The sequence below is a fragment of the Anomaloglossus baeobatrachus genome, chromosome 7 (assembly GCF_048569485.1).
Source record: "Anomaloglossus baeobatrachus isolate aAnoBae1 chromosome 7, aAnoBae1.hap1, whole genome shotgun sequence".
Lineage (NCBI taxonomy): Eukaryota > Metazoa > Chordata > Amphibia > Anura > Aromobatidae > Anomaloglossus > Anomaloglossus baeobatrachus.
In genome coordinates, this window is record NC_134359.1 from 263,102,697 (window position 1) to 263,126,149 (window position 23,453).

The window sequence follows — 23,453 nt, forward strand, 5'->3', positions numbered from 1 at the left end:
GGAGGACACACAAAGTACTACACCTAAAAGTGTAGCTCCTCCCTCTGAGCTTATACACCCCCTGGTGAGCCAGTCCCAGCCAGTTTAGTGCAAAAGCTGAAGGAGAATAGCCACCCACAAGTAGAACAGAGCAAGAGCCGGAACAACCGGAGACTCTGTCCACGACAACAGCCGGTGAAAACACGCGGAACAAGAAAATTGCCAACAGGCAACAGGGAGGGTGCTGGGTCTCCCAAGACGGAACTGTAAGAAAAAGAATTTACGGTAAGTAAACAATATTCTCTTTTTCTTTATCGTTCCTTTGGGAGACCCAGACCTTGGGACGTTCCAAAGCAGTCCCTGGGTGGGAATAAACAGAAAAACTAAGAAGTAGGCAGAACCTAACTTCACAAATGGGCGACCGCCGCCTGAAGGATGCGTCTGCCCAAGCTCGCATCTGCCGAAGCATGAGCATGCACTTGGTAGTGCTTCGAGAAGGTATGCAGGCTAGCCCAAGTGGCAGCCTGACAGACTTGTTGAGCCGTAGCCTGGTGCCTAAAAGCCCAAGAGGCACCGACAGCTCTGGTCGAGTGTGCTTTGATCCCCGGCGGGGGAGGCGCCTGCGTTCTCTGGTAGGCGTCCGAAATGGTCGACCTAATCCAACGGGCTAAGGTTGGCTTAGAAGCAGAAAGGCCCTTGCTCCGACCTGTGGTTAGCACAAAAAGAGAGGTGCACCGCCTAAGCGCAGCAGTGTGAGACACATAGATCCGGAGAGCACGCACCAGATCTAGAGTATGAAGAGCTTTTTCAAAGCGATGAACAGGAGCCGGACAGAAGGAAGGTAGGGTAATGTCCTGGTTAAGGTGGAAGGGAGAGACCACCTTAGGAAGAAAGTCCGGAGTCGGACGGAGAACCACCTTGTCTTGATGAAAGACTAAAAAAGGTGACTCCGAAGAGAGTGCAGCCAAATCAGAGACTCTCCTGAGAGAAGTTATGGCAACTAGAAAGGCCACTTTCTGTGAAAGACGATACAAAGAAACCTCCCTAAGAGGCTCAAAGGGGGGTTTCTGCAAGACCGTGAGAACCAAGTTAAGGTCCCAGTGGTCCAAGGGCCGCCGGGAAGGCGGAATGATGTGAGACGCGCCCTGCATGAAGGTGCGGACCTGAGCCAGCCGAGCGAGACGCCGCTGGAACAGAACTGACAGAGCCGAAACTTGTCCCTTGAGAGAGTTGAGGGACAGTCCTAGCTGCAGACCGGACTGTAGAAAAGACAGAAGGGTCGGCAAAGAGAATGGCCAAGGAGGATGGCCGGTAGAGCGACACCAGGACAGGAAAATTTTCCAAGTCCTGTGATAGATCTTAGCAGAGGAAGACTTGCGCGCCTGAGTCATAGTGGAGATGACTTCAGGGGGGATACCAGACGTCAATTTGAGGGCCGCAGAATTCGGGCGGAAAAACGGACCTTGCGAGAGTAGATCTGGACGGTCCGGGAGATGCCACGGCATCTCTACGGACAGTTGGAGCAGGTCCGGATACCAAGCTCGCCTGGGCCAGTCCAGTGCAATGAGGATGACTCGACGACCCTCCATTCTGATCTTGTGCAGTACTCTGGGCAAGAGAGCTAGAGGGGGAAACACGTAGGACAGACGAAACTGGGACCAGTCTTGAACCAGAGCGTCCGCGGCGAAGGCCTGAGGATCGTGGGAGTGAGCCACGTAAACAGGAACTTTGTTGTTGTGACGGGATGCCATTAGGTCCACGTCCGGAGTGCCCCATTTGCGGCAGATTAACTGAAACACTGCCGGGTGCAGGGACCACTCGCCACCGTCCACGCTTTGACGGCTGAGATAATCTGCCTCCCAGTTTTCCACGCCTGGGATGTGGACTGCGGATATGGTGGACTTGGAGTCCTCCGCCCATTGAAGGATGCGTTGTACCTCCATCATTGCCAGGCGGCTGCGTGTCCGACCTTGGTGATTGATGTAGGCAACCGCTGTCGCGTTGTCTGACTGGACTCGAATGTGCCTGCCCGCCAGCAGGTGGTGAAATGCTAGGAGAGCTAGGAGAGCCAGAAACACGGCTCTGGTTTCCAGCACATTGATTGAAAAGGGCTGACTCGGGCGGAGTCCAAGTGCCCTTTGCTCTGTGGTGGAGACATACCGCTCCCCAGCCGGATAGACTGGCATCCGTGGTGAGAATCACCCTGGACGGGGCCAGGAAGGAGCGCCCTTGGGACAGGGAGAGGGGCCGAAGCCACCACTGAAGAGAGCTCCTGGTCCGTGGCGACAGAGCCACTAACTTGTGTAAGGAGGAAGGCTTGTCCCAACAGCGGAGAATGTCCAGCTGCAGGGGGCGCAGATGGAACTGGGCAAAGGGAACAGCCTCCATGGACGCCACCATTTGACCCAGCACCTGCATCAGACGCCTGAGGGTATAACGGCGGGGCCTCAGGAGAGAGCACACCGCCAACTGGAGTGACAGCTGTTTGTCTAAGGGCAACTTCACAAGTGCCGGCAAAGTCTCGAACTGCATCCCTAGGTACGTGAGACTCTGGGTCGGAGTCAGAGTGGATTTGGGAAGATTGACAAGTCACCCGAATTGGGCTAGAGTGGCGAGAGTGAGCGAGACACTCCGCTGACAGTCTGCGCTGGATGGAGCCTTGACTAGAAGGTCGTCCAGGTAAGGGAGCACTGCCAACCCCTGGAGGTGCAGAACCGCAATCACTGCTGCCATGACCTTGGTGAATACCCGAGGGGCCGTGGCTAACCCGAAGGGAAGAGCCACGAATTGGAAATGATCTTCTCCTATTGCCAACGCTGGTGTGAAACTGCAATTGGCACGTGTAGATAGGCATCTCTGATGTCAATGGACGCCAGGAAATCCCCTTGGGTCATTGAGGCAATGACTGATCGCAGAGACTCCAAGCGAAAGTGCCGCACCCGAACATGCTTGTTGAGAAGCTTGAGATCCAGGATAGGCCGGAAGGTACCGTCCTTTTTGGGAACTAGGAAGAGGTTTGAGTAAAAACCTCTGAACCGTTCCCGGGCGGGAACTGGTACAATTACTCCGTTGGCCTGCAAGGCTGCCACGGCCTGTGAGAAGGCAGCGGCCTTGGAGCAGGGGAGAGCAGTTGAGAGAAAAAATCTGTTTGGCGGGCTGGAAGAGAATTCTATCCTGTAGCCGTGATAGATGATATCTCTCACCCACTGATCGGAGACTTGTTGAAACCAAGCGTCGCCAAAGTGGGAGAGCCTGCCACCGACTAAGGAGGCGGAGGGCTTAGAGGACGACCAGTTGGAGGAACGAAAGGAGCGAAACCTCGACTGATTCCTACCCTGGGCAGGTTTCCTGGTCTTGGTTTGTGGCATGGAAGTACTCTTCCCGCCAGTAGCTTCTTTAATAATTTCATCCAGCTGTTCACCGAACAGCCGGGAACCAGCAAAAGGGAGCCCAGCAAGGTACTTCTTTGAAGAAGCATCTGCCTTCCACTCTCGAAGCCACAAGACCCTGCGGATAACGAGGGAATTAGCCGAAGCCACCGCAGTGCGGTGAGAAGCCTCTAGCATGGCAGACATGGCATAAGATGAAAAAGCTGAAGCTTGAGAAGTTAAGGCAACCATCTCGGGCATAGATTCCCTGGTGAGGGAATGCATCTCCTCTAGAGAAGCAGAGATGGCTTTGAGAGCCCACACTGCTGCAAAAGTTGGGGAAAACGCGGCCCTCGCCGCTTCATACACGGATTTGGCCAGAAGGTCAATCTGACGGTCAGTGGAATCCCTAAGGGAAGTGCCATCAGCCACCGACACAACGGTCCGGGCTGAGAGCCTAGACACCGGAGGGTCTACCTTTGGGGAGTGAGACCACTCCTTGACCACCTCAGGTGGAAAGGGAAAACGGTCATCAGAACCACGCTTTGGGAAGCGTTTGTCAGGACAGGCCCTGGGTTTGGTCACAGCGGTCTGAAAACTGGAGTGGTTAAAGAACACACTCTTTACTCTCTTAGGCGAGGTAAACTGGTGCTTTTCTGCCAGAGAGGGTTGTTCCTCTGATACTGGCGGATTGAGGTCCAGTACAGAATTAATGGAAGCAATCAAGTCACTAAGATCTGAGTCACCCTCGGAAAGATCAATGGGGCACATGGAGTTAGCCTCCGAGCCCCCTGTAAAGGCATCCTCCTCATCCTGCGAGTCAGCTCTTTAATCAGAGCCACGGGATGAAGAGGGAGAGGAAACCCTGCGGCGCCTCTTAGGAGGACGGGGTTTGTGCCCTGATGATGAATCCTCTGTGAGCTCCGGTGGACGGAGGTCAGATGATAGGGATCCTAAAGGACCCTTAGCAAGAGCATTAGAGGCACCCTGTGAAGGGGGCTGATGCATATTCATCAAAGTCCTAGACAGAAGTCCCATGGACTCAGCAAAGGACTGGGAGATAGACCTGGAGAAGGACTCTACCCAGGCCGGGGGTTCAGCCACAGGTGCAGAAGCAGCCTGAGAGACCACTGGGGGTGAGGCTCCAGGCTGCGGCACATCCAAGTTAGAGCAGACATCACAATGTGGATAGGTGCTCGGTTCAGGCAGCAGGAGCTTACATGCAGCGCATACAGTATAAAGCTTTGGAGCCTTGCTCCTCGTGTGAGACATGCTGCTGGAGTGGAAAACAGCTTCTACAAAGAGAATGAACCCCAGGGAGTATATACAGAGGTCCACAACCAGAGACCGGCTGTGGCTTACCAGACCGCTGGAAGCGGTGTTGTGTGCCCTCCAGATCCCGAAGCCCGGACCCCCAATGCACAGCACCTCAGCAGGGATGCAGAGTGCAGGATGGCCCAGCGCAGAGTGAACCCTGTCCAAGAAAATGGCTGCCGGAGCGAAGAGAGGGGGCGGGACGGGGGCGTCCCTGTAGGAAAGCGGGATCTGGAGGGCCATAGAGACCTGCAGGGGAGGAGTCACGCACAAGCAGTGGGGAGTGTCCCTCCCCTGTGCAGGACGGCCGCCGGGAGGAGCCGTGCCTGTCCCTCTGCATGAGTGACATGCGAGGGCCGGTAACAAAAACTAGGCCTCCGGCGAAGCCGGGGCCTAAATTTGAGCAGCGACGCCGACGCGCAGGCACCATCGGCGCGGTTCTCGGGCGAAAGTCAGAGAACCCGCCGGAAATGCCAAAATAAATACAGCAAACACACTCTCCCCATACAATAAAGGACAGGGACCCCCAACATATAAACGTCTCAGGTACTTAGCTGCTGAGACGCAGGGCCAGGTCCCTGGGGATGAGTGCTCCGGTCCAGCAGAATCCTAAAGGGCTGTGGACGGAGACCGGGCTCCTGCCAGGCATGGAGACCGCGCTGGCTCCCACTTCAAGCCAGAGCCCAGGAGGGATGGTGAAGGAGCACGGCATGTAAGGCTCCAGCCTTGGAATCAACCTTACAACACCACCGACACAGTGGGGTGAGAAGGGACATGCCGTGGGTCCAGACGTGGACCCGCACTTCAATCTCTTTCCAAAAAGCAAAAAAATCATATGAGAATGCATGTGTGGATGTATGACCTCCTGAACACAAAGCGATAAACTGGCTGGGTCTGCTCACCAGGGGGTGTATAAGCTCAGAGGGAGGAGCTACACTTTTAGGTGTAGTACTTTGTGTGTCCTCCAGAGGCAGAAGCTAAACACCCAAGGTCTGGGTCTCCCAAAGGAACGATAAAGAAAACCCTATACTGGGTAAGACCCTATTTTTGCGCTTTTATTCCACAGTTACATCACGTCCCCGAGAGAGAGACAGAGCTCCCTGAGGGAGCTGGTCACTACGTGTCGCCTCTCAGTGCTTTCCCAAGGCACTCTGAGGTAAACTGTCTGTGTGTAACTCCCTCCTGCACGTGCCCCCACCTAAGTAATGTCCCCTCTGGCTGTGTGAAGAAGGAAATTAAACTTACTAAGATTTTAACCTCTGCCTGCCCAAAGTGGACGGATATTATAAAAACCATAAAAATACAATACCCTGTAGCACCCAGTCTCAGGGGCGCTACATTAGCAAATACCTTAGAAATATAGTATACTTCTCCTGATTAGCTATGGTCTTTTACCTCATGTGCAGGGCATTGCAGTAGCTTAAGTATCCATGGTTATGACCATACTGACACTATATGAGTGGATGTAACCATGGATACCTAAGCTGCAATGCCCTGCACATGAGGTAAGTGACATAGCTAATCAGGAGAACTATACTACATTCTTATTTGGAGGTATTTGCTAATATTATTATTACACCAACAACATATTGGGATGGGATCTTGGAGATGGGAATACCTCTTTAAATGATAACTTTTGTAGGGGCACCACAGAACAAGTGAACACCTTAATCCCTCAAAAATACAGCTGAGGGTCTCAGCAGCAAGACTAATCATACTATACTAACCAAAAAGAAGTATACAATCCCTTTAAATCACAGACTGATGGCTACATTACCAGTGCACGTAATCTTTAGGAGAGAGCTTGCTGATGGACGGCACCACCGTGTGAAGCCACCACACTGCGTCCCGCTGAATCGCCGCAATTTGGTTCTGAAATGAACGCAGGGTCTCCAAACCTATTAAATAGAAAAAAAATAATCACAAAACAAATTGAGAATATACGCCGCAACAACGAGGAACTATTCGGCAGAATTGACGTCGGCCCGTGATCAACCGGACAGCAACGGGTCTCCCAATCTGAACTGAACAGTCTTATATACTCACCGAGTTTGCAGAGTCCGGGAATGGAAATCATGGTCCATACACGAGACTGTCAAACACAGTTACGTGAAGCCGGACTAACGCTAAAAATATATTTTTTTTTTAAATCACTCACTCTTTTTCTCTCCTTTGTCCCAGGCAATGCCAGCTTCCTTGACCTGAACGGTGATGCCCAACATCATGGACACGGCGAGCAGATCCGTTATATGGATCACAAAACGTTCCTTTAAAAATAAATAAATAAATAAATAAATAAAAAAGAGAAAGTGAAGATCAATATACCATGATCATGTCATAGAAACCACCTGATAAGAACAAGGGTATGTGCTCACGATCCGGACATGCTGCGTCCTGGACACGGCGGGTCCTCTCCTGCAGGGCCACGATTGAGTCTCCTCCGCAGAAGATCGCAGCTGCTCGCACCCACAATCCGGGTCCGGGCAGTTGCGGTCTCTCGCGGTGTCCTTACTGCGGAAAAAACACTAGCGACTCCACAGCAGTAAGTTGGCATGCTGCGGCTCAGGAAGCCACGCCGTAGGTCAGTTTATGCTGCTGGAAAAACAAGCACAGTGGGCATGGGATTTATAAAAATCCCATCCACTGTCCTTGTACTGTACAACGCAGCGTTTTGGGTGTAGTGAAAACACGCTGTGTTCAAAACGCTGTGAACCCTGATCGTGGGCACGCAGCCTAAGTGACGCCATATTGCTAGGATGTGCAACACCCAAAAATTTCTGAAAAGGAAAAGAAGCTGCTAAGATCTATACACAGGGTCGTTCTTAGCCACCAGATGCAAGGAGGCTTCATTCAAAGGAAGGGGTCTGCCGTAGTTTCCTGCACAGTCAGGTGAAACTTGCAGGAGAAGAAAAAAAAAAAAACAAAAAACAACACTTCAAGGTATACAATGCTGAAGCTGCCCCTTCATTCTCAGGATCAGAGGGGCTCCTGGGGGGGTAGACGCATCCATAACACATCACTATGCCAACATTTAAGATGGAAATACCACTGAAATGGCTCCCAATGTATCAAAGATGAGTAACAAATCAACTCTACGGCCACTGTTTTTTCTTCAGTCTAGTAAGGGTCCAAAAAACACAGAGGGAGAAAACAAAATGGACAGGGAGGGGGGGGGGAGGGAGAGAAACACTAAAACAAAAAAAAACAAAAAAAAAAAGAGGGGGGGGGGGGGAGCGGGGGAATTACCAAAACTTTTGCAAAGTGTAAGATATGGCCAATTGGCCAATATGGACAACTCTTCTATTTAAAAGTGTCCTCCACCCCGACATGAACAGAAACAGAAGAGTCCATGACCACTATGTTTCTTGTATATCCTCATATTCAGTTAATCTGCCAATTTAGTGGGGTTTTCCCCACTATGAACACATCCCCTATTCCCAGGACAAGTGATACTCTTGAGACCCCCACCAATCACTATGAAGGGGGCTACACTTGACCGTTACTTCATGAGCATAGTGAGGCTAGCACTGTATGGAGTGATGGCCCGGCAAGGTGCACGGCGGCCCGGCAAGGTGCACGGCGGCCCGGCAAGGTGCACGGCGGCCCGGCAAGGTGCACGGCGGCCCAGCAGAATGCTCAGCCCCATAGACAATGAATGGCTGTCTGACCCCATCATAATAATTGATTGAAGTCAGTGTTAGACCCTACCTCTCCATAAATACAAGACATTGTGGAATATGACCAATTCGGTGGATATATCTGGGAAAACGTGTCCATAGATGGCAATCACCTTAAACTCCATTTCGGTGTACGTAGCCTCCTTCCTCTCCTGCATCAGTCCTAGGCAGAAAGCCTGGAAATTGATTTCATGTTTCGTCTGTTTGATGATTTCGCGGAGCAGCGCTCGTGAGGCCCGGAGATAATCATCTTTATTGGTCAGTAAATCTTGGAAAACCATAGCTAGAAACTGAGGAGGGGAAAAACATAATGAGGGATATACTTAGTGACAGATTACAAACAAAAATGATCATTGGTTACTATGGAAAACTGCACTTTATTTTTACACCATTTCTTCATATGCTGAATCCATGCAGCTCTGCACCCGCATCAATTTCCCCAAAAAATAAGCCCTAGTTGCGGTACAATAATAAAGTGTCCATGCAGATAAAAAAAGTTAAAGATACTGCAGGACACCATTAATGAAAGCAGACACCCCCAAAAGTGAGAAGAGAAAAGACCCTGCAATCATACTCTCCAGACCGGGAACTAGAGGCTGTGGAACACAAGGACTTGTGATGGAGTGCCCACACACATCCGGCGATACCCTACTGCCCCGACAACCTAGCGAGCGCGTGCCTGAGTGCCCGGAAGCAGGGGAGGACCACTTTGGAGCACACAAGGAACTGCTGGCAGCACCCACTGGGGATCACACAAGGACCTGCTGGCAGCACCCACTGGGGATCACACAAGGACCTGCTGGCAGCACCCACTGGGGATCACACAAGGACCTGCTGGCAGCACCCGCTGGGGATCACACAAGGACCTGCTGGCAGCACCCGCTGGGGATCACACAAGGACCTGCTGGCAGCACCCGCTGGGGATCACACAAGGACCTGCTGGCAGCACCCGCTGGGGATCACACAAGGACCTGCTGGCAGCACCCGCTGGGGATCACACAAGGACCTGCTGGCAGCACCCGCTGGGGATCACACAAGGACCTGCTGGCAGCACCCGCTGGGGATCACACAAGGACCTGCTGGCAGCACCCGCTGGGGATCACACAAGGACCTGCTGGCAGCACCCGCTGGGGATCACACAAGGACCTGCTGGCAGCACCCACTGGGGATCACACAAGGACCTGCTGGCAGCACCCGCTGGGGATCACACAAGGACCTGCTGGCAGCACCCGCTGGGGATCACACAAGGACCTGCTGGCAGCACCCGCTGGGGAGCACACAAGGACCTGCTGGCAGCACCCGCTAGGGAGCACACAAGGACCTGCTGGCAGCACCCGCTAAGGAGCACACAAGGACCTGCTGGCAGCACCCGCTAGGGAGCACACAAGGACCTGCTGGCAGCACCCGCTGGGGATCACACAAGGACCTGCTGGCAGCACCCGCTGGGGATCACACAAGGACCTGCTGGCAGCACCCGCTGGGGATCACACAAGGACCTGCTGGCAGCACCCGCTGGGGAGCACACAAGGACCTGCTGGCAGCACCCGCTAGGGAGCACACAAGGACCTGCTGGCAGCACCCGCTAGGGAGCACACAAGGACCTGCTGGCAGCACCCGCTAGGGAGCACACAAGGACCTGCTGGCAGCACCCGCTGGGGATCACACAAGGACCTGCTGGCAGCACCCGCTGGGGATCACACAAGGACCTGCTGGCAGCACCCGCTGGGGAGCACACAAGGACCTGCTGGCAGCACCCGCTGGGGAGCAAACAAGGACCTGCTGGCAGCACCCGCTGGGGAGCACACAAGGACCTGCTGGCAGCACCCGCTGGGGATCACACAAGGACCTGCTGGCAGCACCCGCTGGGGATCACACAAGGACCTGCTGGCAGCACCCGCTGGGGAACACACAAGGACCTGCTGGCAGCACCCGCTAGGGAGCACACAAGGACCTGCTGGCAGCACCCGCTAAGGAGCACACAAGGACCTGCTGGCAGCACCCGCTAGGGAGCACACAAGGACCTGCTGGCAGCACCCGCTGGGGATCACACAAGGACCTGCTGGCAGCACCCGCTGGGGATCACACAAGGACCTGCTGGCAGCACCCGCTGGGGATCACACAAGGACCTGCTGGCAGCACCCGCTGGGGAGCACACAAGGACCTGCTGGCAGCACCCGCTGGGGAGCACACAAGGACCTGCTGGCAGCACCCGCTAGGGAGCACACAAGGACCTGCTGGCAGCACCCGCTAGGGAGCACACAAGGACCTGCTGGCAGCACCCGCTAGGGAGCACACAAGGACCTGCTGGCAGCACCCGCTGGGGATCACACAAGGACCTGCTGGCAGCACCCGCTGGGGATCACACAAGGACCTGCTGGCAGCACCCGCTGGGGAGCACACAAGGACCTGCTGGCAGCACCCGCTGGGGAGCAAACAAGGACCTGCTGGCAGCACCCGCTGGGGAGCACACAAGGACCTGCTGGCAGCACCCGCTGGGGAGCACACAAGGACCTGCTGGCAGCACCCGCTAGAGACCAAACAAGGACCTGCTGGCAGCACCCGCTGGGGAGCACACAAGGACCTGCTGGCAGCACCCGCTGGGGAGCACACAAGGACCCGTTGGGGAGCACAGGAGGACCTGGGAGCGACACAGATGTTTGGGGTCTGCCAAATATGATTCACCGGAAGGGGAAGTCAGCTTTTTTGGGGGGGTAAACTTATCCACAATAAGTGTTTCCCCAAAAAGAAGCCCTACCTCTAAAATAAGCCCTAGCGCATTTTTCGGGGCAAAAAAAAATACAGTAATAAGGCAGTGTCTTATTTTCGGGGAAACACTGCAGAAGAGATCTGCAGGACAGAGGATTAATGTATGTTGGCTTGGGGGGGTCCCACATTCACTGGATCATACATCACTTCTGTGGATAGGTGATAAAAGTTTATCATTGGACAACCCCGTTACCTACTGGCGTGCCCATCCCCATATGACCCGGCAGTGAGGTTTTAGTGCGTCACTGCAGAGTTAGCAGCTGCAGGAACCCGGCCAGACAGGCATACATGACAGACAGGTCCAGGACGCCTATGTGAGGCCTTTATGTTGAAATGGCCTCCCTTCCACCCCACCAAGTTTTTACAAATATCCAAAAAACTGACCCACACATCCAACAAATGTGAACAGGTGCTAGCGGAAAACGCATAGTAAATATAAAATGCATACAGCTGCACACTGAAAAGCTAGCACCTGTTCACATTTGTTGGATGTGCGGGTCAGTTGTTTTTTGGATATTTGTAGTGAGTCTCTTTCTGACTGAGCACTCCGCCCAAAGGCTATGTGCCCACGGAACTTTGTACCTGCGGATATATCCGGAGGTACGTCTGCAGGTTTACCGCAACTGCTCCCCGGAATCCACAGCTATACATTGCTGCGGTATTCCAGCGATATAGCTGCGGTAAACCTGCGGACATTCGTGCGACATACCTGCGGAAGTCCCGGCCTCTATCTCCATAGTGGAGAGGCAGGACTTCCGCAGGAATAATTGACATGCAGTTACGTGCGGCTGCGGGACATCCGCAGCATATTCCGCAGCCACACATATCCGCAGCATGGACACAGCACTCCCATGTCCCATAGGATAACATGGGGAGTGTCTGTACTTGCATAAACCTGCAAATTTATCTAGAAAATCCAGTAAATCTGCGGATTTTACGCAGATAAATCCACAGGTATTTTTTCCCGTGGGCACATAGCCTAAGAGCTGGCTGCGTTCATAACCTTTATAGCAGGAGCCTAGCTGCCCAAACATGGAGGTTTGTAGTCCAAATAAAGAGAATTTTGTTACTTACCGAAAATTCTTTTTCTTATAGTTCCGTATTGGGAGACCCAGACCTTGGGGTGTGTTTAGCTTTTGCCTCCGGAGGACACACAAAGTACTACACTTAAAAGTGTAGCTCCTCCCTCTGAGCTTATACACCCGCTGGTGAGCCAGTCCCAGCCAGTTTAGTGCAAAAGCTGAAGGAGAATAGCCACCCACAAGTAGAACATAGCAAGAGCCGGAACAACCGGAGACTCTGTCCACGACAACAGCCGGTGATAACACGCGGAACAAGAATTTGCCAACAGGCAACAGGGAGGGTGCTGGGTCTCCCAATGCGGAACTATAAGAAAAAGAATTTACGGTAAGTAAACAAAATTCTCTTTTTCTTTATCGTTCCTTTGGGAGACCCAGACCTTGGGACGTTCCAAAGCAGTCCCTGGATGGGAATAAACAGAAAAACTAAGAAGTAGGCAGAACCTAACTTCACAAATGGGCGACAGCCGCCTGAAGGATGCGTCTGCCCAAGCTCGCATCTGCCGAAGCATGAGCATGCACTTGGTAGTGCTTCGAGAAGGTATGCAGGCTAGTCCAAGTGGCAGCCTGACAGACTTGTTGAGCCGTAGCCTGGTGCCTAAAAGCCCAAGAGGCACCGACAGCTCTGGTCGAGTGTGCCTTGATCCCCGGCGGGGGAGGCACCTGAGTACTCTGGTAGGCGTCAGAAATGGTCGATCTAATCCAACGGGCGGGTGGAGAGGACTTCAGGAGGAATACCAGAAGCCGTCAAAATCCAGGACTCAAGAGCCACGCCGTCAATTTGAGAGCCGCAGAATTCGGGCGGAAAAACGGACCTTGCGAGAGTAGGTCTGGACGGTCCGGGAGATGCCACAGCATCTCTACGGACAGTTGGAGCAGGTCCGGATACCAAGCTCGCCTGGGCCAGTCCGGTGCAATGAGGATGACTCAACGGCCCTCCATTCTGATCTTGCGCAGGACTCTGGGCAAGAAAGCTAGAGGGGGAAACACGTAGGACAGACGAAACTGGGACCAGTTTTGAACCAGAGCGTCTGCGGCGAAGGCCTGAGGATCGTGGGAGCGAGCCACGTAAACAGAAACTTTGTTGTTGTGACGGGATGCCATTAGGTCCACGTCCGGAGTGCCCCATTTGCGGCAGATTGACTGAAACACTGCCGGGTGCAGGGACCACTCGCCACCGTCCACGCTTTGACGGCTGAGATAATCTGCCTCCCAGTTTTCCACGCCTGGGATGTGGACTGCGGATATGGTGGACTTGGAGTCCTCCGCCCATTGAAGGATGCGTTGTACCTCCATCATTGCCAGGCGACATACCGCTCCCCAGCCGGATAGACTGGCATCCGTGGTGAGAATCACCCAGGACGGGGCCAGGAAGGAGCGCCCTTGGGACAGGGAGAGGGGCCGAAGCCACCACTGAAGAGAGCTCCTGGTCCGTGGCAACAGAGCCACTAACCTGTGTAAGGAGGAAGGCCGCTTGTCCCAACAGCGGAGAATGTCCAGCTGCAGGGGGCGCAGATGGAACTGGGCAAAGGGAACAGCCTCCATGGACGCCACCATTTGACCCAGCACCTGCATCAGACGCCTGAGGGTATAACGGCGGGGCCTCAGCAGAGAGCGCACCGCTAGCTGGAGTGACTGCTGTTTGATTAAGGGCAACTTCACAAGTGCCGGCAAAGTCTCGAACTGCATCCCTAGGTACGTGAGACTCTGGGTCGGAGTCAGAGTGGACTTGGGAAGATTGACAAGCCACCCGAATTGGGCTAGAGTGGCGAGAGTGAGCGAGACACTCCGCTGACAGTCTGCGCTGGATGGAGCCTTGACTAGAAGGTCGTCCAGGTAAGGGAGCACTGCCAACCCCTGGAGGTGCAGAACCGCAATCACTGCTGCCATGACCTTGGTGAATAGCCGAGGGGGCGTGGCTAACCCAAAGGGGAGAGCCACGAATTGGAAATGATCCTCTCCTATTGCAAAACGTAACCAACGCTGGTCTGAAACTGCAATTGGCACATGTAGATAGGCATCTCTGATGTCGATGGACGCCAGGAAATCCCCTTGGGTCATTGAAGCAATGACTGATCGCAGAGACTCCATGCGAAAATGCCGCACCCGAACATGCTTGTTGAGAAGCTTGAGATCCAGGATGGGCCGGAAGGTACCGTCCTTTTTGGGAACTAGGAAGAGGTTTGAGTAAAAACCTCGGAACCGTTCCCGAGCGGGAACTGGCATAATTACTCCGTTTGCCTGCAAGGATGCCACGGCCTGTGAGAAGGCGGCGGCCTTGGAGCAGGGGGGAGTTGAGAGAAAAAAAGAGAATTTTGTTACTTACCGTAAATTCTTTTTCTTATAGTTCCGTATTAGGAGACCCAGACCATGGGTGTTTAGCTTCTGCCTCCGGAGGACACACAAAGTACTACACTTAAAAGTGTAGCTCCTCCCACTGAGCTTATACACCCCCTGGTAGCCAGTCCTAGCCAGTTTAGTGCAAAAGCTGAAGGAGAATAGCCACCCACAAGTAGAACAGAGTAAGAACCGGAACAACCGGAGACTCTGTCCACGACAACAGCCGGTGATAACACACGGAACAAGAAAATTGCCAACAGGCAACAGGGAGGGAGCTGGGTCTCCCAATACAGAACTATAAGAAAAAGAATTTACGGTAAGTAACAAAATTCTCTTTTTCTTCATCGTTCCTTTGGGAGACCCAGACCATGGGACGTTCCAAAGCTGTCCCTGGGTGGGAATAAACAGAAAAAAACTAAGAAGTAGGCGGAGCCCAACTTCACAAGTGGGCGACAGCCGCCTGAAGGATGCGTCTGCCCAAGCTCGCATCTGCCGAAGCATGAGCATGCACTTGGTAGTGCTTCGAAAAGGTATGCAGGCTAGTCCAAGTGGCAGCCTGACAGACTTGTTGAGCCGTAGCCTGGTGCCTAAAAGCCCAAGAGGCACCGACAGCTCTGGTCGAGTGTGCTTTGATCCCCGGCGGGGGAGGCACCTGAGTACTCTGGTAGGCGTCCGAAATGGTCGATCTAATCCAACGGACCAAGGTCGGCTTAGAAGCAGAGAGACCCTTGCGCCGCCCTGTGGTTAGCACAAAAAGAGAGGTGCACCGCCTAAGCGCAGCGGTGCGAGACACATAGATCCGGAGAGCACGCACCAGATCTAGAGTATGCAGCGCTTACTCAAAGCGATGAACAGGGGCCGGACAGAAGGAAGGCAAGGAAATATCCTGGTTAAGGTGGAAGGGAGAGACCACCTTAGGAAGAAAGTCCGGGGTCGGACGGAGAACTACCTTGTCTTGGTGAAAAACCAAAAAAGGTGACTCCGAGGAGAGCGCAGCCAAATCAGAGACTCTCCTGAGAGAAGTTATGGCAACTAGAAAGGCCACCTTTTGAGAAAGACGATACAAAGAAACCTCCCTAAGGGGCTCGAAAGGGGGTTTCTGCAATACCGTGAGGACCAAGTTAAGGTCCCAGGGATCCAAGGGCCGCCGATAAGGCGGAATGATGTGAGACGCACCTTGCATGAAGGTGCGAACCTGAGCCAGCCGGGCGAGACGCCGTTGGAACAGCACTGATAGAGCTGAGACTTGTCCCTTGAGAGAGTTGAGGGACAGTCCTAGCTGCAGACCAGACTGTAAAAAGACAGAAGGGTCGGCAACGAGAATGGCCAAGGAGAATGGCCGGAAGAGCGACACCAGGACAGGAAAATTTTCCAAGTCCTGTGATAGATCTTAGCGGAGGAAGACTTACGGGCCCGAATCATAGTGGAGATGACTTCAGGAGGAATACCAGAAGCCGTCAAAATCCAGGACTCAAGAGCCACGCCGTCAATTTGAGAGCCGCAGAATTCGGGCGGAAAAACGGACCTTGCGAGAGTAGGTCTGGACGGTCCGGGAGATGCCACAGCATCTCTACGGACAGTTGGAGCAGGTCCGGATACCAAGCTCGCCTGGACCAGTCCGGTGCAATGAGGATGACTCAACGGCCCTCCATTCTGATCTTGCGCAGGACGATAATCTGCCTCCCAGTTTTCTACGCCAGGGATGTGGACTGCGGATATGGTGGACTTGGAGTCCTCCGCCCATTGAAGAATGCGTTGGACCTCCAACATTGCCAGGCGGCTGCGTGTCCCGCCTTGGTGATTGATGTAGGCAACCGCTGTCGCGTTGTCTGACTGGACACGAATGTGCCTGCCCGCCAGGTGGTGAAAGGTGGTGAAAGGCTAGGAGAGCTAGAAGCACAGCTCTGATTTCCAGCACATTGATTGAAAGGGCTGACTCGGACGGAGTCCAAGTGCCCTGTGCTCTGTGGTGGAGATGTACCGCTCCCCAGCCGGATAGGCTGGCATCCGTGGTGAGAATCACCCAGGACGGAGTCAGGAAGGAGCGCTCTTGGGACAGGGAGAGGGGTCGAAGCCACCACTGAAGAGAGCTCCTGGTCCGTGGCGACAGAGCCACTAACCTCTGTAAGGAGGAAGGCCGCTTGTCAAAACAGCGGAGAATGTCCAGCTGCAGAGGAAGCAGATGGAACTGGGCAAAGGGAACCGCCTCCATGGAGACCATCATTTGACCCAGCACCTGCATCAGACGCCTGAGGGTATAACGGCGGGGCCTCAGGAGAGAGCGCACCGCCAACCGGAGTGACAGCTGTTTGTTTAAGGGTAACTTCACAAGTGCCGGCAAAGTCTCGAACTGCATCCCTAGGTACGTGAGACTCTGGGTCAGAGTGGATTTGGGAAGATTGACAATCCACCCGAATTGGGCTAGGGTGGCGAGAGTGAGCGAAACACTCCGCTGACAGTCTGCGCTGGATGTACCCTTGACCAGAAGGTCGTCCAGATAAGGAAGCACTGCTAACACCTGGAGATGCAGGACCGCAATCACTGCCGCCATGACCTTGGTGAATACCCGAGGGGCCGTGGCTAACCCGAAGGGGAGAGCCACGAATTGGAAATGATCCTCTCCTATCGCAAAACGTAACCAACGCTGATGTGACACTGCGATTGGCACATGTAGATAGGCATCTCTGATGTCGATGGACGCCAGGAACTCCCCTTGGGTCATAGAGGCAATGACTGATCGCAGAGACTCCATGCGAAAATGCCGCACCCGGACATGCTTGTTGAGAAGCTTGAGATCCAGGATGGGCCGGAAGGTACCGTCCTTTTTTGGAACTAGGAAGAGATTTGAATAAAAACCTCTGAACCGTTCCTGAGCGGGAACTGGGACAATCACTCCGTTTGCCTGCAAGGACGCCACGGCCTGCGAGAAGGCGGCGGCCTTGGAGCAGGGGGGAGTTGAGAGAAAAAATCTGTTTGGAGGTCTGGAAGAGAATTCTATCCTGTAGCCGTGAGATATGATGTCTCTCACCCACTGATCGGAGACTTGCTTTAACCAAGCGTCGCCAAAGTGGGAGAGCCTGCCACCGACTAAGGACGTGGCTGGAGCAGGCCGAGAGTCATGAGGAAGCTGCCTTAGTGGCAGAACCTCCTGCGGTCTTCTGCGGACGCGCTTTTGGGCGCCAGTTGGATTTCTGATCCTTGGCTGAGTTAGCGGACGAGGCGGAAGGCTTAGAGGATGACCAGTTGGAGGAACGAAAGGAACGAAACCTCGATTGATTCCTACCCTGGGCGGGATTCCTGGTCTTGGTTTGTGGCATGGAAGTGCTCTTCCCGCCAGTAGCTTCTTTAATGATTTCATCCAGCTGTTCACCAAACAGCCGTGAACCAGCAAAAGGGAGCCCAGCAAGAAACTTCTTGGAAGAAGCATCTGCCTTCCACTCTCGAAGCCACAAAATCCTGCGGATAACAAGAGAATTAGCTGAAGCCACCGCAGTGCGATGAGCAGCCTCTAGCATGGCAGACATGGCATAGGATGAAAAAGCTGAAGCCTGAGCAGTTAAGGTAACCATCTCAGGCATAGATTCCTTGGTGAGGGAATGCATCTCCTCTAGAGAAGCAGAGATGGCTTTGAGAGCCCACACTGCTGCAAAAGTCGGGGAAAACGCGGCCCCCGCAGCTTCATACACGGATTTGGCCAGAAGGTCAATCTGACGGTCAGTGGAATCCTTAAGTGAGGTGCCGTCAGCCACTGACACAACGGTCCAGGCTGATAGCCTAGACACCGGAGGGTCTACCTTTGGGGAGTGAGACCACTCCTTGACCACCTCAGGTGGAAATGGAAACCGGTCATCAGAACCACGCTTTGGAAAGCGTTTGTCAGGGCAGGCCCTGGGCTTGGTCACAGCGGTCTGAAAACTGGAGTGGTTAAAGAACACACTCTTCACTCTCTTAGGCGAGGTAAACTGATGTTTTTCTGCCAAAGAGAGTTGCTCCTCTGACACTGGCAGATTGAGATCCAGCACAGAATTAATAGAAGCAATCAAATCACTAAGATCTGAGTCACCCTCAGAAAAATCGATGGGATACATAGCCTCCGAGCCCCCAGTGAGGGCATCCTCCTCATCTTGAGAGTCAGCTCTTGAGACAGAGCCGTGGGATGGGGAGGGAGAGGAAACCATGCGCCTTCTCTTAGAAGGACGTGGTCTGGGATCAGATGATGAATCCTCCGTGAGCTCCGATGGACGGAGGTCAGAGGATAGGAATCCTCTGTCAAGAGTATTAGAGGCACCCTGTGAGGGGGGCTGATGCATATTCAACAAAGTCCTGGACAAAAGTCCCATGGACTCAGCAAATGACTGGGATATGGACCTAGAAAAGGACTCTACCCAGGCCGGGGGTTCAATCACAGGTGCAGCAGCAGCCTGAGAGACCACTGGGGGTGAGACTCCAGGCTGTGGCACCGCCAAGTTAGAGCAGACATCACAATGTGGATAAATGCTCGGCTCAGGCAGCAGGAGCTTACATGCAGTGCATGCAGAATAAAGCTTTGGAGCCTTGCTCCTTGTGTGAGACATGCTGCTGGAGTGGGGGCCTTGCAGAGAATGAACCCCAGGGAGAATATACAGAGGTCCACAACCGGAGACTGGCTGTGGCTTACCAGACCGCTGAGTGCGGTGTTGTGTGCCCTCCAGATCCCGAAGCCCAGTCCCCCAGTCGCAGCACCTCAGCAGAGATGCAGAATGCAGGATGTCCCAGAGCAGAGTGAACTCTGCCTGAGAAGAGGGTGTTCCTATAAAAGAGCGGGAACTGGAGGGCTATAGAGACCTGCAGGGAAGGAGGGACGCCCCGGCAGTGGGGAGTGTCCCTCCCCTGTGTAGAACGGCCGCCGGGAGGAGCCGAACCTGTCCCTCTGCATGAGTGAAATGCGAGGGCAGGAAAATGAAACTAGGCCTCCGGCGAAGCCAGGGCCTAAATTTAAGCGGCGAGGCCGACAAGCAGGCACCATCGGCGCGGTTCTCAGGCAAAAGCTGGAGAACACGCCGGAAAAGTTAAAAACAATCACATACAGCATACTCTCCCCTTACAATAAAGAACCGGGACCCCCAACATAAACGTCTCAGGTACTTAGCTGCTGAGATGCAGGGCCATGTCCCTGGGGATGAGTGCTCCGGTCCAGCAGAATCCTCAAGGGGCTGTGGATGGAGACCGGACTCCTGCCAGGCATGGAGACCGTGCTGGCTCCCACTTCAAGCCAGAGCCCAGAAGGGATGGTGAAGGAGCGCGGCATGTAAGGCTGCAGCCTTGTAAATCAACCTTAACAACACCGCCGACACAGTGGGGTGAGAAGGGACATGCCGGGAGTCCAGACATGGACCCGCTTTTCTTCAAACTCTTTCCAAAAGTCAAACAAATCAGATGAGAATGCATGTGTGGATGTATGCCTCCTGACACAAAGCAATAAACTGGCTAGGACTGGCTACCAGGGGGTGTATAAGCTCAGAGGGAGGAGCTACACTTTTAAGTGTAGTACTTTGTGTGTCCTCCGGAGGCAGAAGCTAAATACCCATGGTCTGGGTCTCCCAAAGGAACGATAAAGAAAATCTGTTTGGCAGGCTGGAAGAGAATTCTATCCTGTAGCCGTGAGATATGATATCTCTCACCCACTGATCGGAGACTTGTTTTAACCAAGCGTCGCCAAAGTGGGAGAGCCTGCCACCGACTAAGGACGTTGCTGGAGCGGGCAGAGAGTCACGAGGAGGCTGCCTTAGTGGCAGAACCTCCTGCGGTCTTCTGCGGACGCGCTTTTGGGCGCCAGTTGGATTTCTGGTCCTTAGCTGAGTTAGCGGATGAGGCGGATGGCTTAGAGGACGACCAGTTGGAGGAACGAAAGGAACGAAACCTCGACTGATTCCTACCCTGGGCAGGTTTCCTGGTCTTGGTTTGTGGCATGGAAGTACTCTTCCCGCCAGTAGCTTCCTTAATAATTTCATCCAGCTGTTCACCGAACAGCCGGGAACCAGCAAAAGGGAGCCCAGCAAGGAACTTCTTTGAAGAAGCATCTGCCTTCCACTCTCGAAGCCACAAGATCCTGCGGATAACGAGGGAATTAGCCAAAGCCACCGCAGTGCGGTGAGAAGCCTCTAGCATGGCAGACATGGCATAAGATGAAAAAGCTGAAGCTTGAGAAGTTAAGGCAACCATCTCAGGCATAGATTCCTTGGTGAGGGAATGCATCTCCTCTAGAGAAGCAGAGATGGCTTTGAGAGCCCACACTGCTGCAATAGTCGGGGAAAACGCGGCCCCCGCCGCTTCATACACAGATTTGGCCAGAAGGTCAATCTGACGGTCAGTGGAATCCTTAAGTGAGGTGCCGTCAGCCACCGACACAACAGTCCGGGCTGAGAGCCTAGACACCGGGGGGTCTACCTTTGGAGAGTGAGACCACTCCTTGACCACCTCAGGTGGAAAGGGAAAACTGTCATCAGAACCACGCTTTGGAAAGCGTTTGTCAGGACAAGCCCTGGGTTTGGTCACAGAGCTCTGAAAACTGGAGTGTTTAAAGAACACACTCTTTACTCTCTTAGGCGAGGTAAACTGGTGCTTTTCTGCCAGAGAGGGTTGCTCCTCTGATACTGGCGGATTGAGATCCAGTACAGAATTAATAGAAGCAATCAAGTCACTAAGATCTGAGTCACCCTCGGAAAGATCGATGGGGTACATGGAGTTAGCCTCCGAGCCCCCCGTAAGGGCATCCTCCTCATCTTGCGAGTCAGCTCTTGAATCAGAGCCGCGGGAGGAGGGGGAGGAAATCCTGCGCCTTCTCTTAGGAGGACGGGGTCTGGGACCTGATGATGAATCCTCTGTAAGCTCCGATGGACGGAGGTCAGAGGATAGGGATCCTAAAGAACCCTTAGCAAGAGCATTAGAGGCACCCTGTGAGGAGGGCTGATGCATATTCATCAAAGTCCTGGACAAAAGTCCCATGGACTCAGCAAAGAAGGGAATTTTGTTTACTTACCGTAAATTCCTTTTCTTCTAGCTCCAATTGGGAGACCCAGACAATTGGGTGTATAGCTACTGCCTCCGGAGGCCGCACAAAGTACTACACTTAAAAGTGTAAGGCCCCTCCCCTTCTGGCTATACACCCTCCCGTAGGAGTACGGATTCCTCAGTTTTAGTACCAAAGCAAGAAGGAGAAAAGCCAAAAACAGTTTCAAAAAACAAATTCAATCCGATAACAAGATCGGAGAACTTAAGAAACAACATGAACAACATGTGCACCCGAAAAACGAAACCCTAAGAACAATAGGGCGGGTGCTGGGTCTCCCAATTGGAGCTAGAAGAAAAGGAATTTACGGTAAGTAAACAAAATTCCCTTCTTCTTTTTCGCTCCTAATTGGGAGACCCAGACAATTGGGACGTCCAAAAGCAGTCCCTGGGTGGGTAAAAAGATACCTCGTGATCGGGCTGTCAGGCAGCCCTTTCCTACAGGTGGGCCACCGCCGCCTGAAGGACCTGTCTACCTAGGCTGGCATCTGCCGAAGCGTAGGTATGCACTTGATAGTGTTTGGTAAACGTGTGCAGACTCGACCAGGTAGCCGCCTGGCACACCTGCTGAGCCGTAGCCTGATGCCGCAATGCCCAGGACGCACCCACGGCTCTGTTAGAATGGGCCTTCAGTCCAGATGGAATCGGAAGCCCAGCAGAACGGTATGTGTGAAGAATTGGTTCCTTGATCCACCGCGCCAGGGTGGATTTGGAAGCTTGCGATCCCTTATGCTGACCAGCGACTAGGACAAAGAGCGCATCAGAACGGCGCATAGGCGCCGTGCGAGAAATGTAAATCCTGAGTGCTCTCACCAGGTCCAACAGATGTAAACCTTTTTCAAATTGGTGAACTGGATGCGGACACAAAGATGGCAAAGTGATATCCTGATTGAGATGAAAGGAAGAAACCACCTTGGGAGAAAACTCTGGAATTGGACGCAGTACTACCTTGTCTTGGTGAAACACCAGGAAGGGAGATTTGCAAGATAACGCCGCTAGCTCGGACACTCTACGAAGAGACGTGACCGCCACAAGAAAAACCACTTTTTGTGAAAGCCGAGAAAGGGAAACCTCTTTCAAAGGCTCGAAAGGCGGCTTCTGGAGAGCAATGAGAACCTTGTTTAGATCCCAGGGTTCCAATGGCCGTCTGTAAGGAGGAACGATATGACAAACTCCTTGGAGAAACGTGCGTACTTTAGAAAGCCGTGCCAAGCGCTTCTGAAAGAATACGGATAGCGCGGAGACTTGACCCTTAAGAGAGCTAAGCGACAAACCTTTTTCCAACCCAGACTGCAGGAAGGAAAGAAAAATTGGCAATGCAAATGGCCAGGGAGAAACCCTCTGAGCCGAGCACCAAGCTAAGAATATCTTCCACGTCCTGTGATAGATCTTAGCTGAGGATGGTTTTCTAGCCTGTCTCATTGTGGCAACTACTTCATGAGATAAACCTGAGGCCGCTAGGATCCAGGACTCAATGGCCACACAGTCAGGTTCAGGGCCGCAGAATTCAGATGGAAAAACGGCCCTTGAGACAGCAAATCTGGACGGTCTGGTAGTGCCCATGGTTGGCCTACCGTGAGATGCCACAGATCCGGGTACCACGACCTTCTTGGCCAGTCTGGAGCGACGAGAATGGCTCGATGGCAGTCGGACCTGATTTTCCGGAGAACTCTGGGCAACAATGCTAGAGGTGGGAACACATAGGGTAGTCGGAATTGCGACCAATCCTGAACCAAGGCGTCTGCCGCCAGCGCTCGGTGATCGTGAGACCGTGCCATGAAAACTGGGACCTTGTTGTTGTGCCGTGACGCCATCAGATCGACGTCCGGCGTCCCCCAGCGGCAGCAGATCTGCTGAAACACGTCCGGGTGAAGGGACCATTC

The 23,453-nt window shown here is 53.4% G+C and overlaps 1 protein-coding gene across 1 annotated transcript in view; it reads right to left on the bottom strand.

The window, feature by feature from the left end:
* Nucleotides 1-23,453, bottom strand: part of INTS1 (integrator complex subunit 1) — a 293,595-nt gene that overhangs the window by 210,565 nt on the left and 59,577 nt on the right. Inside the window, exons 9-11 of the mRNA XM_075319760.1 lie at nt 8,452-8,628; nt 6,820-6,928; nt 6,439-6,559 (exon numbers count right to left, since the gene is read on the bottom strand). Coding sequence (XP_075175875.1) covers nt 6,439-6,559; nt 6,820-6,928; nt 8,452-8,628 — 407 coding nt within the window. The remainder of the gene's footprint in view (nt 1-6,438; nt 6,560-6,819; nt 6,929-8,451; nt 8,629-23,453) is intronic.